The sequence below is a fragment of the Tachysurus vachellii genome, chromosome 13 (assembly GCF_030014155.1).
Source record: "Tachysurus vachellii isolate PV-2020 chromosome 13, HZAU_Pvac_v1, whole genome shotgun sequence".
NCBI lineage: Eukaryota > Metazoa > Chordata > Actinopteri > Siluriformes > Bagridae > Tachysurus > Tachysurus vachellii.
In genome coordinates this window covers 13,382,501-13,398,867 of record NC_083472.1, presented here as the reverse complement: position 1 = coordinate 13,398,867, position 16,367 = coordinate 13,382,501, and the positions used below count along the sequence as shown (strand labels likewise).

At 36.8% G+C, this 16,367-nt stretch overlaps 1 protein-coding gene across 1 annotated transcript; it reads left to right on the top strand.

The window, feature by feature from the left end:
• Window positions 1-230: 230 nt before the first annotated feature.
• On the top strand, window positions 231-10,369 carry gdpd2 (glycerophosphodiester phosphodiesterase domain containing 2). Its single transcript, XM_060885624.1, has 15 exons — window positions 231-356; window positions 3,532-3,729; window positions 4,578-4,681; window positions 4,795-4,888; window positions 4,976-5,035; window positions 5,240-5,338; window positions 5,524-5,617; window positions 5,990-6,129; window positions 6,578-6,660; window positions 6,739-6,898; window positions 7,023-7,226; window positions 7,489-7,637; window positions 7,988-8,126; window positions 8,264-8,346; window positions 8,583-10,369. The coding sequence occupies exons 2-15, from the start codon at window positions 3,643-3,645 to the stop codon at window positions 8,644-8,646; spliced, it is 1,560 nt and encodes a 519-aa protein (XP_060741607.1). The 5' UTR covers window positions 231-356; window positions 3,532-3,642; the 3' UTR covers window positions 8,647-10,369.
• The last annotated feature ends 5,998 nt before the right edge of the window (window positions 10,370-16,367 follow it).

Here is a 16,367-nt window from a genome sequence, read left to right as displayed (position 1 = left end):
GAGACGCGGCTGAAAAAGAACACGGTCAGGTCACCATTTAATGAAGGTAGGCTTACATAAGTGATTAGATTTGAACTTATCCGTTGCCAGTTGAGCTGCTTTAAGGTGCCTTCCCTCCCCAGAGGAATTTAAATCACTTCTCATTAGTATTCAACTCCCGACGCGGTGCTACAGAGATTGTGGGTGTCTTTCTTCTTTCTTTTGTGTGTGTGTGCGTGTGCGTGTGTGTGCGTGCGTGTGTGTGCGTGCGTGTGCGTGCATGCGTGCGTAAAGAGGCCCATGTGCAGGAGGATGATTTGCGTTGGAGTGTTAAGGCATGTAAGCAAGTTAAGATCCTTCTAGTTGCAGTGCTAAAGGTAAGAAAGTCTGGTTTGATTTCACAAGTGCATGAATAACTGTGTATTCACAACCTAGCTTTTGTTTTTTTGTTTGTTTTTAAATCGGGTCTGACACAAAAAAGCATCTTTGAGGCTGCACAGTTTTAAAGAGAACTAATGTTGTGCCGGTGTCTGTTCCAGTTATATCAATCTTTTGTGAGTCTCTTTTGTTTAAAGCCACTTCCAAGTGAAAGTAGATGTGGATAAATCTGTTCGCAGTTCTGATCCTAGTACCTAGACTAGTTTATCCAGATGTTCCGAAGCAAGAGGAACCGAAAGCCCCAAAACGAATCACCAATTCTGCATGAGCCAGTGTACTTTTAATAATTTCTCCATTCATTCATTCATTCATTCATTCATTCATTCATTCATTCCTTCCTTCATCTTTAGTAAAAAGTAAGGAATACTCTGTTTGAATGGGACCCCAGATTTAAGACTTTAAAAATCAGGTTGTTCAAGCAGTATAAACACTGGATTCAGATTTTATGAGAGTTTAGTCATATCCTACTTTTTAAAAAGAAAACAACACCACAATAAAGGATAAAATGCAGTACAGACACTACACTAATACAAAACCTGGAAAAGTTACCTGTCACTGAGAAAAGTCACTGGAAAAGTTACCTGTGTGACTAATGTGCACACATTATAAAGAAAAAAACCCATACCCTTTGTCAGACCCCTTGTTACTGCGATTTCTAATGTTTTAGGCATATATCCATCTATCCATGCATGCATGATGGAACTGGATTCGATAAACCAAGTTCATGAAGAAAGAGTACATCATGGTTGAGGGTTTTTGACTGCTTAGAATTGACCACTGTGACAAAGTTAACGCAGTTAGATCACCTTAGTGGTTAGAATGCTCTCGACTGAAAACTTTGCACAGAAATCAAAGTTGTCTTTGCACAGACAATGTTGTCACTGATATTCATTTTGTATGATTTTATTTAACCTTTGTGGTCTAATTTGTAAAGTGATGTCAGAAAAGTCAGCAAGGGCAGCCTGAAAAGTGCAACAAAGTGCAAGTATGAATCTGGATTATTCCACAGATGACATGCTGTCCATTTCCTGTCATTATTCCAGCAACATTAGCCCATTGTAGGCCTCTGTGAGTTAACATGTGGTAGATGAGGCTGTGCTTTAAGTGTGTTGAGACCCCAAACCACTTGATCAAAAAGTGTCAGTGGTCTGGCTTCACATATGTACTTACTGTACTCATGAAATTGCTGTACTCAAGTTCGAGGCACATAAAACAAACAGGGTGATGGCTGACTACATTGTAATGATGTCTTATGATGTCATAGCCTGAATCCGTGGAAAATCTCTATAAATTTACGAAAAATTGAAAACGAATCTCCTCCAAATAGATTTTGTGCTAATTTCTGTGAACTCAAAATCCTGGAGGGACTAAAAAATACAGCACCTGATAAATTTGTTAAAAAAATTACATGTAGATAATTATGTACTTATCAAGAAAGGGAAGATACGACTTGTTAAAGAATGTCAGCAAACAAAAAGAAAGTTTAAAAGACGCATTTTTCCCCTATGCTTTCTTATTACACAGATATCTTGTCTTATACATATAGTAAAAAATACAGGATATCTTGTTTTTGCATAGTTTGTGGAGCGTAAATATACATATACGTAAGCATATATACTTTAAATTGATGTGTTCTCTTTATAGCCCTGAGGTATTCATATGTTTCAATATTAAAAGGAATGTTCTCACCATGCCACTTTGCTTATCTGGAAATTTGAATGAAAGGAATCAAATCTCACTTGCACTGAATGACATAGTCCTTTGTTGGAGAATATAGTTTATATATGTTTGTCTAAAATTTCTGAAATTAAACCTGGCTGCTGTGAGATTCTGGTGTCATTTTAAATAATATATATTTTTTTATATCATCATACTCTAAATGAATTAATGAATTAACACAAACCAGTGTTTTGGGATGTTGGAATTAAAACGAATATTTTTGCACCCAGAGCCCCTATGTTATATAAAGCCGAGTGCAAGAATTTGCAAGGGAGCATAAAAGGTAAAGCAAAATCTAATAAAATACTGTTAACTCTTATTTCACCCAAGGTATGCATTAGGAAGGTAGGCATGTTTTAAAACTCTTATAACACATTTCAACATGTCACAACTGGTAATATTTACTTTAAATGGCTCCATCTGCACCAGTATACAATAATGTTAAAACTAGGATTATGCCAGACTATTTACCTGAATGATTATCAACTTATTTCTTTTATTATTTATTATCACAGTATACACTCCTGGGAGTACATCATACCCTCAGGTGGAATATGTCTTTTCATATGATCTAAGCTGCAGGTTTGAATAATGCTGAGATTATATCCATTTTTCTCCAGCCAGGCCAGATTAATATTTTTTTAATCTTGTGTCCTACTTACTGTGCTTTATTGTGGGGTTTCTTTTTTATGATTATGATTATGATTATTATTATTATTATTATTTAAATCAGTCAGATCAGCAGTTGGGAAGGGGAACGGATTAACTTAAACCCATTAAAACACACCTTTTGACTGTGTATTCTGATTCCGTCTATGGTTAAAGCTTCTGATGGGGAAAATACCATTCTGACAAGTTAATTACTCGCCTTGGTTTACAGATTTCGGGTGTAGTTGGTTAAAAGAAGTCTTGCCAGCAGCTGTAAATTATGCAGTTATTTGGCCAGTGAATTGTTGAATTGTATCTAAATAAAACTTAGCTGTAATTGCTGGTGTGCTTTGTTTATCCCCAAGTCCAAAGTCTCCTGGCTGTTGATAAACTCAGTAACTACACAGAAAGACACACGAATATATCCTTGTCTAAATATGTAATTAAGACTTTTGCTAAAACATGTAATATTGTTACTTGAAACACTTTAGTAAACTTGAATATTCTCACTCACTCACTCATTTTCTACCGCTTATCCGAACTTGGATATTATTTTCAGTCATTTTTTATTTGTCCATAATCTATCTATTAATATATCTGCTGCTTCTTTATACAGCTGTTAATCCACTACTGTTTGTGTGTCAGTTCATCCACCCATAAATTTCGTAACTTTTAACCAACCTAATAAGTTAGGAGGTGTGTGCCAATATAGGGGTGTCCTATATATACTGCCTTTCTCACATGCAGGTGTGACATGTGAGTCACTTAACGGATCCTCACAAACAAACTCCGCTCCAAAATATCGCAGAAGTGCTTATTCACTTTTCATTCTGTGCATAAATTTGTGAATAAAGCACAATGCAGTCAAGAGACGGCATCTTCAGGACCTGCCTCAGAGGGATTTACAGTTGCTCCTGGAAGCGTTCTAGAGAAAGCAAACAAAATGTAAGCATTGATCAAGTGTTATCCTTCTGTAATATCATTGAATACTTCCTTAATGAGCACCTACAGTGTAATTGTGTTTTCCTTTTAACTCACCACAGTTTTCTTCGACAGATGATTTAGTCCTGATGAAAAGTCTGTTAATTGGATGCCTGATTACTGGAGCATAGGGAATTTTTTGCATATCAAAACTAATTTCGAATGTATTCAGGAGTTTCTAAAACCTTGTGTGCAGTGAACTGCTTTGGTTAAAAGCTGTTAAAAGCTGCAATTAGTTTATCACATCCAGCATGTCGTGTCTCATCAATCCGTCATTCATCATCAAGCGAAACTCAACATGAGGAAACGGGGGCAAGGTTCCAGGAGCCATCCAAACTCATTTTAAACATGTACACAATAAAGATTAAGTATTTTTTTAAACCAAGGTTTAGCACTTTTTTCTTTTAATTGTGATTCAGGAAAGGAGCCAAAAGACAATTATTATTTGGGGTTTAAAACATTTGGAACAAGTATTTGACCCCTTGAGCTTCTCAAGAAAGATCTTTAAATTCTTTGAAATGATGCTTCCTGTACATGCTATTTGATCCGTGTAACCTGAACACAGGAAGATTGCAAAATCCAACACTGTAATATTTACATTTTTTAAGTGATCCGTAAGATTTTACAAATTCATGTGAACTGTAAAAACCAAACACTGAAATGAAAGATTGATGTGTCTGTTTGTGCAAGTAATAAGAGTTGACCTGTTTGGCCGGTATGATGATTACAAGAAAAAGTAAGTTGGAATGACTGTAAGTTGGAATCATGTAGAAACTTGTACCATCTTTGTCCTCTCTCAACCTTCTTTACAGTGTGTATGCTGCTGGTTCAGTTTTCTCTCACTGGTTACCCTTCTGAGCCTAGGTTGGATGTATATATGTTTTGTTGCATACAATGAGCACGATAACGTCAACTGGTAAAGACACATGCACACACACACTACATGAAGTATCTCATACAGGTCTCATATTTATTTTTCTTGGTGTGGTAGGTAGCTAATCATTTGTTCATAACTTATCATTTGAACAGGAAGGCCTTTACCACCCTCAGTGTTTGGGTGAACTGGTACATGATTGTTATTATCCTGTCTGCCGTACTGGCTTCTTACTGCCTCCTGTTCCTGGTGAGAATGGAGAAAAGATTTGTAAATATTATATATATTTTTCGTAAGTGCCTGATATTTGTTGTGATAAAGTATTTCTTGTTACAGGTGTTTTCATTAGTCCATATTTCCCTAAAAGAACCTTTGGCCTTACACTGGCTGCATAAGGTACAAATATATTTTTCTTATGATGTGTTAATGTTTGAAACAGATGTTTTCTTTCATGGCCTTTTACAGTGCACAAAACCTAAGCCGGAAGACTTTTCAGCTGATTTTCTGTTCTGACTTTACAGAAGGAAATGATTAGAATATTCTTATCAGTTATCAGAGTTATCAGGTCTGGTTACTATTGAGTCTGTTCTTATTGTGCAGGTTTTGTTGGTGGTTGGACTGGTTCTAATTGTGCTTGGCATAATTGGAATGAGCCTCAGATGGAAAGAAGAATGGTTCACTATCTACTTATCACTGCAGGTGCAGAATGAATAAATAGACCACTTTTCAGATCACTTTTCTTGATGAGCTAAATACAGTACCTGAAAGTATTTTGAAAATGCATTATCTTTGAATGCACATTCTTTACAGCATTTATTTACACATGCTTAAATAATTTGCACAGTAATGTATACTGAAACTTGTATTGTATTTGTTTTGTACAGGCCACGTCTCCATTTCTGCATTTGGGTGCTGTTGTGGCTTTGACTATCATTAGCTGGGTTGTGTTCCAGAGTTACTACAGAGCTCGGAGATGTGGTGAGAATTTAATCAATATTTCACTAAAACATTTCACATAAATGTTAGATTTCTATTGGCTTTTAGTAGATTGTAGTTAGTGGTTGTTTCAGTGACAGTAGGGCTGGGTGATAATACAATATTGATTATGTAATGAATCATGTCACAATGAGTTTTTCTGGGATTTGTGGATATTATGTTTATCATTTTTTTTTCAAATATATTTTATATATATATTTTTAAATATATTTGCAAATCAACTAGAAGCAGGTGTGGTGTGATGGAAAATAGTCATTTTAAATCATTTTTTACATTGTATTTTTTTTTCTTTCAAATAGTTATTCAGAAAAGCACTGAACATTCTTCACATTGGTTTTCTGTGTGTTGCTGCAGTTTCTAAGGTCTCCATCATTGGGGTATTCATGGCAGTGTTGATCATGGTTTTCCTCAGTCCTCTCTTGATTTGTAGTCCATGTCTTATTGATACACTTCCCCCAAAACCCAAACTTGTGGCCCATCGTGGTGCACCTGTGGTAAGCATAGCTTTTCCAAAAAGTTATGATTAATGTGGTGTTGCATTTATTTCTACAGATAACAGATAACAGTAGTCTGTATCATGTTACTCTTGTGTATGCCTGACAGGCTGTTTGGAAATAGTGCTTCTGTTCTATGGTTTCATGTAAGTTATTATAGTGTGTGAACCTTTTTTTTTTTTAAAACAAGTGTCACTTTGAAGAATATTTCGAAGTGAAAGCTTTGGCATTATTCCCAGAATGTACGTTGTTGAAACAAAGTCGGTATTTTTACGAGCTGGCTGTCTAATGTGGCAATGTTCTTCAAATCAAAGGGATTTATAGACTTAGTTCGCATTAATGAGAAAATGTAGTGGCAACAAAGATTTAAGGTAATATATTTGGTGATAATTAAATGATAGTGTATATATTGTAAAACTCTAATTAAAATTTTTTTTACTGTGTTCAGCTGGCTCCAGAAAACACTATCATGTCGTTCAGTAAGAGTGTGCAGTGCAACCTAACAGCCTTTGAGACAGATGTGCAGCTGAGGTACATTGAATCCAAGTGACATATTTCTACAGTTTGTCTTGGCTCAGCTTTCTAATGAGAAGGTTCCTCTATCATCAGCAAGGACAAAGTTCCTTTCCTAATGCACGACCATGGTGAAAGGTTTCTGCAGAGGACAACTAACATTGATGTTGTGTTCCCAAATCGAACATACAACAGTAGCAGTAACTTCACTTGGGAGGAACTACAGAGGTTAAATGCTGGTGAATGGTTTATCAAGGTAAAACAGGGAGTTTATCCATGTTTTTTTTTACCCTCTTGTGTTTTGAATTTGAATGAATGAATGAATGAATGAATGAATTAATAATGATAATGATAATGCAAATGTTCTGTTGTTTATATAGACAAACCCATTTTGGTCAGTGTCTTCCCTTTCGGAGAAAGACAAGGCCCTTGCTCGTGAACAGAAAATACCATCCCTTGATCAACTCCTACAGCTTGCAAAAGAGCACAACACTTCTCTTATATTTGACTTAGTGAATAACAATGAAGATGACTGCAATATCACGGTTATGACCATACTGAAATCTGGCATATCGCAAAATTTGGTAAGCTTAGTTGAAGAATGTCATTGCATACATTGTTGGCTATTTGGTCTTCTGACCAACTCGGTTCAAAATCCTTGTTCTAGCTTTTAGACTTAAGACTTTCAGCTAATCAGTGAACAGTAAATATTGTAGATATACATCAAAATTAATATTACACAGGTGTAGTGGCTATGGCCAAACCTTTTTTTTGTTGATCCTTTAAACTCCTGCTTTGTGGCTTTTTGTTGAAGCTCTGACTCTGACTCTGTAATCTGTCTTTCAGATATGGTGGCTCCCTTCAAAGTGTAGACAATATGTTAAGAAGCAGGCTCCAGGTTTCCTCCAATTCTACAGCAATACGTCTTCAATGAAAATCGAATATGGGCAGTTTCTTAATGTGAAATACAGTGCGCTGAGAACGAAAGAGATTAGGTGAGTAATAAAGGTGTTTAGGCACTATTTGTGGCAAGCATAGGCATGATGATACAAGGTCCCAGAATGTTGACGCTAGAAAAAATGTAGTTCAATACTATGAGGAAATTCCATGAGAGATACGTGAGATAAGATCATGCAAGTAATTTAATGCCATTGTTATAGTATTGTGATTCTTTTACAGTCTATAAATCTAAATTTTATTCCATAATTATACCTCAAAGGTTTCATATGTGTAAAGTTCATACAAGACATTTCCATATATGAAACCTTTGAGGTATAAATAGGGAATAAAATTTAGTTTTGGTGTAGAGGTGTATTAAAGGTTTTTATATTATTGCCTATTCAAGGAACAGTAACACGACTGTCAACCTTTGGGTGGTGAATGAGCGCTGGCTTTTCTCGTTACTGTGGTGCGCAGGGGTCAGCTCAGTGACCACCAACACATGCCATATACTCAAGGACATGTCTCAGCCTGATTGGCATCTGGTAATTTCCACTTTGCTACTGTCCTACTTTCTGTTTTCATCTCAAATATATGTCAAAGTCTCGTTAACTTTATGGTGATGTTCAAAATGTAATGGAAGAAGTTTTGTGTGTGTGTGTGTAAATATGAAATTCCACAGGCTCCTCATGTGTACAGGATTATATGGATCACTGCTGATGTGGTGTCATTGCTGGTGATATTCACCCTGTTTTTTGTTCAAGGGTAAGATGAGTCTAAATGTATTCTAAAGTCACATCACTACAATTCTTCAGTAAATTGGTCTGGTCTATTGGTCTATTTATTTTCGTTTAGTTTTAACCAAACCAAATCCTGTATGTATGAATGTTAATGACATTTTTTGTTTTCAGATCACTTTTATTTTTTTCATTCAATGTGCTCAGTGAGAAAACTATAATGATTACACACATGAAACAATATGTTTAATTCTTTGTTTGCAGGAAAGCAAGAAACCAGATTTTTGTCCTGGAATCAGAAAGAACTGTCCCCCTTCTTAACCTCTGAGTTCAATGAAGAAAGAATTAATAAGATACCATAATAATAAAATGAGTAGTTTGAATCATAGCTACAGATGGGACTAATGGTACTAATACATGGCCTTCAGGACTTCCAGCCTTAAGTTTGTAAAACAGTCATGGCTACTTCATAGCTTCGGGAAATTTATGTTTCAGTGCCTTTTTACTGGACAAACTGTGCAAAGATGATTTGTCCACTTTGACAGGGGCACATGTATACCTGTTCATTTATGTAATTATCCTCAGACATTTTTTGTAATATCCATTTAGCAGCTGCATAGTTCATAAAATCAGGCAGATGCAGGTCAAGAACTTCAGTTAATGTTCATATCAAAAATCAGAATGAAGATGAAATGTGATCTGTGACTTTAAACATGGTATTTGGGGCTGGTTTGAGTAGTTAAGAACTGTTACAGTCTCTAGAGTTTACACAGAATGGCAAAAAAACAATAAAACACCCTGGGCATGTTTGTTTTAGTGGAGGGTGAGTGGTTGTATATAATTGTTTATAATACTAATAAAAAGCATTAAGCTTTCTGCACTACCAACATGGTCCCCAAAGGGTTTGGTACTTGGCTAATGTCTACATCATAACACTGTGTTAATACTCCAATAATACTGATGAATGCTTTTTTAATTAATTAACTAACAAGTAAGTAAGTAAAGAAAGAAAGAATAAAGAAGGAAAGAAACCACAGTGCAGTTCCACAATGCAGAAATTAGCTTAAGGCATACATCTCAACTTGCAGAACTGTCACAGATCTGCATAGTGAATCTCTGCCTGTAAAATATAACAGACATGAGAGAGAACAAATGGAATGTGTAAAAACACCTGGAATTTAATATAGCAAACATTTCAATCTCATTCTGAGATTATATACTGTATGGTGTATATAAATGGCCTTTCAACTTGGTGGCAAATTGTGTGTGTATGTATTAATGGAAAATCTTTTACATTTTTTCTACAAGTATTTCTTTTTACAAGTAGTTTACCCAAATTCTAGGATGATGTGACTGTGATATGAGTTTTTACTACTACAACTAGTTTAATGATATTTCAATCCTCTGCTTATGTGTTTTAAAGTCTAGTCTAAACTGCTAAATTGTATATTTGAATGTTTGCACTGATCTAATTATGTCCGTGACTATGTTTTGGAATCTAAATTTATATCGCATTTCAGATATGGCTGAACTAAAGAATTTAGGTGATTAGAAACATCCTATCCAAATCTCAAACATGTACAAATGGAGCCAAGAAGAGAATTAAATGCCTAATGTATCTGTGGTATTGCTGTACATCATACTAACTGACTAGGTTTTTCTACTTGCTTACCTTTTTTTTTTTTTTTTTATAAAGCTATTGCTTAATAAAACAATGACTGTTTTCAGAAGGACAGTTAACCGTTTAACAATTTAAAAATATCTGAATTTCTTTGAATGTTTGAAACAGTGGTTAGCAACTTGTAAGCCACTTTATTTCCTCTCTAATGTTTACATGAGATGACATGTTGTATACTGCAAATGTGTTGTTTTTGATGCACTGGACTTACACCATTGCACCTCTCACCAAATTAATGTACATGGAGGTGTAATTTTAATAATTTTTCTTAAAAACTTTATAAAAACTGATAAGTGCACTTGCTATATGGCCAGTTCATCATGATTCATGTGCTTTCTTAACTAGAATGCAATAAATTAATTTCTTTAAATAACTGTGTGATGTGAAGTTGATGTGAACAAAATGCTTTATTTATCATCATTTGACTAATCAGTAACAAATGTTGGGGATATTATCTCACTCCCCAATGCAAATTCCTTACCCACCTGCCCAATAACATGACCGATACCAACCTGAAAGGGCTACGGCCACCACATACAACGGCCCAGCAGTGGTAGTTGGTGGACCTGGGATTTCAAACTTGTGATTTTCTGATCAGTATTCCAACACCTAAACCACACATCCCACATTCAAGACACATGAAGCCACCATTCTAAATGCATCTTTCATACTGCACATGCTGCAGGGCAGTGTGAAAGTGCTATATACCAGCTTTACCTTACATGAGATAAATTTACACCCACAATTCGCTACCATCACTCTTCTCGAAGAGTGGGAGATTATATGCTTCTCTTCACATTGAGTCAGCATAGACACTTTTGCATCCTTGACTCCTGGTCACAGATAGCTTTGGCATTATCAGGATTCTTACAAGAGATCTCCTGATTATACGGTATATGTTTTCCTGTTGTACCACCTGGATAAAATCTGAGAATTGTCTATTATGTTAATCAGCTTCATTCGAAAAACAATTTTAATCTAAGTGATAATCCATTGTTTACTTAATGTACTATCTAAACCATGCACCTGCATTTCCCACACTTATCTTTTCATCACACAATACCTTTTGAGATAATGCAGTTAGGTAGATGAATAGTCATCTATTGTGTATATAGCTTATTATAATTCTGTAATTCCCTAGTTTTACCAGCTAAAATGTGTAGATCAAATACAGTGTAAAAAAAAGAAATCAAACCAAGTCTAAAAACTTGTATAATATATTAACAAGAAATTGGACATACAGTATATTTCAAAATATTGTTGAAGCACAAACCTTACACTGCAGCAATAGACTATAGAATTAGCAGTTATGAGGAAAAAGACAGTGGAACACTGGAGACCAGAGGTGGGTAGAGTAGCCAAAAAGTTTACTTAAGAACAAGTAAAACTACTTTTACTCAAATATCTATACTCAAGTAACAGTAAAAGTACTAATGTTTAAAGTTACTTGAGTACGAGTAATAAGGTATCCAATGAGAAAACTACTCAAGTAGTGAGTCAAGTTACTATTTACAGTACTTTGGATCTGATTTAAATGAAGGGAAAATCCGCCACAGGGCTAGACGGGTTCACCTCATTTTTTACTGAAGAAAATGCAGCTCTGTGTAGTAAGGCTCATGATGATGGCTTGTGTTTCATCATCAACACATCATCAATCGTGCAAGAACTCCTGCTCATTGCCAATGTAGTTTGTTAGACTGTTAGATGCAGGCCACCGGGAGTGTACATCCCCTCAGCACTAACATGTGCATTTTGCAAAGATCTTGTTGGATCTTGTTTACACAAACATACCAGCATGTACTGTGCAGGGCCCTGCACCCTCTCTGTTATGCCTATTCCATCATACAAGCTGCTCGTCAGACAATCTAAATCTTTTAAGAACAGGTGAGAACCTTTCCATCAGGAGCCACTTCTGCACTTCAGGACTTTTGAGTGCACTGACTCTGCAACCAACAGCGATTCTACCAACTTAATGGAGTACACAGCATCAGTGACCAGCTATATCGGCTGTCTCCAAGACCATCACCGCATGCTTCAACTAGAAGCTTTTGATGACCACAAAGGTGAAAGTGCTGCTGAATTCCAGAGACTCCACCTTCAGAGCAGGTGACAAGAACAGCAAGGGCAAAACTGTCCCACACATTTAGAGACTTCTGTAAGAGTGGCAACATCCAGCGCATGTGGCAGGGCATCCAGGCAATCACTAACTACAGGAGAACTTTATCTGCCTGTGACTGATGTGCTAAACGACTTCTATGCTTGGTTTAAGGTACAGAACAGCGTGGCAGTAAGAAAGACCATCCCAACCAGGTGCTCTGTCTAACCATGGCTGATTGAAGAGAACTCTACACAGAGTTAACCCAAGAAAGTAGGTTGGTTTGGTCCTGACAACATTTCTAGCAGAGTGCTCAAGGAATGTGCAGAACAGCTAGTGGATGTCTTCACCAACATCTTCAACATTTCCCTGAGCAGCACCGTTGTTCCTGCAAGCCTGAAGTCCACACCATTGTCCCCATACCTAATAGGTCTACAGTGTCCTGCCTCAATGACTATCATCCTGTCACACTCACACCCATTGTAATGAAATGCGTGAACAAATGCATTGTGGCTCACACATCAACACATCAAGACCCCGCTGCCACCTTCACTAGATCCCTTTCAGTTTGCATATCTGCCAAACTGCTGCGAGTCAGCATACAGAGAGGAGGTGCAACATCTAACAGACAGATATAGAGCCAACAAGACTAAGCTAACCCTAACCCTGGTGTTCACCTGGTGGAGAGCCCTGCCTGGTCACTTAACGCCAGCTCTATAACCAAGAAAGCCCAGCATGTCTCTACTTCTTACAAAGTCTAAGAAAAGCCCATCTTCAACCCCCTATTCTGACCATGTCCTGCAGCGGATAGTAAGTGCAGCTGAGAAGATCATCGCAGCCTGTCTTCCCTCTATCACAGACATTTATACCACATGCTGCATCTGCAAAGCTAACCCTAACTAAACTGTAAACACACACTATCACGCTCTCTCACAAACACTCATTTACAGCAACACTCATATAAACACTGTTTACATGCTGTATTTGCACACCACAAATCAAGGCTACCACCAAATGCTGCTATTATATAAGTGCAGATATGTTTACCTTCATATTGTTTCCAATCCTCTTATGCTCGAATTACAAAATGTATACTGGTCTTGCAGTGTTTGCACTGGGTTGCAACAATTCGTTAGTGGCTCTTTTGTAGAGCTGTTGTTTTATGTAGCTTTGTTGTATGTAGCTCTGTGTTGTTTTATGTAGCATGTTTTTGTATTGGGTCAGATATATCTGTTTGAAATGACAAAAAAGCTTCTTGTTGACTTGAAATTGATTTCTTAAATCGGTTTATAGTGATTCAGACTCTAAGGCAACGCTATCTCATATCCTACTGTATAATCCAGCTTTAGCTAAGCTACATCACCACCTGCTGGGAAAATTGTAGCAGTAATTGTAAAAAAAAGTGATTGAGCTTTTGATGTGAATCAGAAGATAGAAACCCTGCAGTGCAGCTTCTCTCCATGTCCTTGATTGTGTTCAGTAATTGTTTTTAAATTCAAATCTATTATATCAGATCTAGAGATCAATTAATACACAATTCTGATTAAACGAGGAAAATATTCTTACCCAACTGGCCTTCAGTAGAGCTGCTACCTCAAGTTGAGAGATGTAAAGTTGTGTCATGATCACACCATATGACATTTTCAATGGCATTAATATATTTGGTTAAGATTATAAAAAGTTGTTGGTCATTTTTACAGTACTGGACTATCTTTTACAACAAATGGTACACAAGGGAGTTTGTCTGACTGGAAACACAAAGAAACACTGTGCATTTAAGGCACTTCACAAAGTTTTTTTTTCTCTCTTTTTTGCATTCTTCTCTTCTGAATCGTGATGTGTTGAGTTCCTCTTCCACCTTTTGCAAAGGCATTCTTTTATATTTTCTAAAAGAGATGTTATCTGAGGATAAACAAGACTTATGTAACTTGGAACAATATACTCTTTATCCCCTCTGTCACTGCCCATTTTCTTGTGGGTTTCCATAACCCCGAGCCTGATTAAACATTGCTTCAGCCAGCAGCTGTGGCACCTTGTTTATATATTTCCCAATAAAATGATCTGACTAAATCCAGCTGGTAGTGGGAACCAGCTAAAAAAGAACAGAGTATTGTACAAACATTTTTGTATGACATGGCCCTAAATGTTTTCTTGCATCTGTAGCCTTTAAACTCCAACAATCTATTTGACTGGCAGGAGCAAAGAATTTCAATCTTGTTGGATATGGATTTCCAGGAGCAAACTGGCTTACAGGACAACTACACTAAGAGGTCATTGTTTCATCTAAAGCTTGTCTGGTCTTGGTAGACTGAAACAGCCTTGTTGGTTAGTAGAGGCTACATATTTAATAGAACATAATGTTGTCTCTCAGAAACGTTAAGATTTTTTTCGTTTTGTTTTGAGATATTTGTTCATATTTATTTAACATTTCATATTTATTGATTTGGCACTGACCATGGTCTTGTTTCCTGATCTTCTCAAGCTGTTTCATTCCATTTATTTGCAGATACTGAAAGAACCACTGAGCTGCTGGGGCAGAATCAAGCTAATCTGACCAGCCCAGAGGAACTGGCTCTAAAGATCAGTGTGGGCAAAGTTTCTGCTATCTGTGGCAGACAGCTCTTTGAGGCGCTGTTGGGTAAAATATGTTTCTAGGGGAATCATGTCTCTGGACACATTAAACCTTATCATTTTCATGCTGGATAACACCGAGTTCAGTACATTAAATGTGAAATCACTATGTTGCAAGAAAATATTTAGCCTTGCAATAATCTGTTCTTGATACACTCGTTTGGGATTCAACAATGTTATAGATCCACAAGCTTCATGACACACTACTCATGCATGTTTCTTCAGGGGGATTCCACAACTGGGATATTCCCGTCAGGACAAAGACTCAAACCCAGGTCATAAAAGTTATTCAAAATTAATGCTTAAAATTAAAACTTTTTAATATGTACAACAGGATATCATATAAACCCAAGTGCAGAAACAACTTGGACAGTGTGAAAGTTGCAAAATTTATTAGAGAAGAGGTAGAGCAAAAACTTGAGAAACCAAAGCATGAGGTGGCAACACAACTTCTTTTGAATTGAGACACTAGGGAGATTAAATACACAAAGACAAATGGGTCTCCAGTGGAAACAATTAACAAAGGAAGAACTGACATAGAGGAAAGAATGGATGCCTTATCGTGGATAAAGAAAAGATAACAAGGAAAGAAAAAATAGACAAAACCCTGAGAGGATTTCCCCCACCCAAGCTCCTGACGTTCTGCCTAGGCGAAAGAGAAACTATCCAATGAGCTCTGGGTCTAGGTGATTTAGAAGAAACTCAGGAGTCATCAGGGTCCTAGATTTCCCTGTCCATTAGATGCTGAAGGAAACTGCTCACCTGTTGTGAACCCAGTATCTAGTTAAAAGCAAGTTGCAACTTCATTTTGGATCATTTGCAGAGGTAAAATTGGATTCAGGGTTAGACCTGCCAGCAAAGAGTTGCAGTAGGCCAGTCTTGAAATAAAAGACTGAACAAGCATCTGAACAGCATGTGTGGATAAAAATGGCTGAATTTTTCTGATGTAGAGAAGAAATAACAGGAACATGTCAAATTAGTAATATGTGAGGAAAAGGACAGTTGATTGTCCATGGTTACCCCAAGGTTGTGAACAGTGGCTGAAATGGATATCATAGAGTGCACGGAATCACCTGGGATGACCAGCAGTTTAGTTTTGCTGGTATTGAGTGTCAGCTGATGAGCCATATACCATGATGATATGTGGTATCTGAGGGAGGTAAGTGGAAGATAGATTGAGTGTCATCAGCATAGCAGTGTTAAAAGAACCCATGTGAGGATATAATTTCACCAAAAAAGTAAGTATAGAAGGAGAAAAGGAGAGGTCCAAATACTGAGCCTTGTGGTACATCAGTGAAGAGTCTGCATAGTGCAGATATCGATCCCCTCCATGCTACATGATGAGCAACCTTCCAGGTAGGAAGCAAACCATTCCCATGATGCTTCATGAATCCCAAGACTCGTGAGGGTGGACAAGAGAGTTTACACAGAGAGTTTACACATTCCCTCAACCTTATTACCTGACCATATTTATTGTCAAATCTTGAAAAGTAATTCATATTTATAAATTTGGCATTGAAGGAAACCCTAGTCTTTGTTTCATGGACTCAAGCACTTTGTAATCTATCTACTGCTCAAAGTACTTCTAGGGCCTCCAGTCTTGTATCATACTCTTATTCATTGTAGGGTTCATGTGTAAAAGGAA

Bases quoted from the DNA above. Each gene is read 5' to 3' on its own strand.
- gdpd2 (XM_060885624.1), top strand. From the start codon at position 3,643: ATGCAGTCAAGAGACGGCATCTTCAGGACCTGCCTCAGAGGGATTTAC. The intron at 5,618-5,989 runs GTGAGAATTTAA...GTGTTGCTGCAG, and splicing joins CTACAGAGCTCGGAGATGTG to TTTCTAAGGTCTCCATCATT. The intron at 8,127-8,263 runs GTAATTTCCACT...GAAATTCCACAG, and splicing joins CTCAGCCTGATTGGCATCTG to GCTCCTCATGTGTACAGGAT.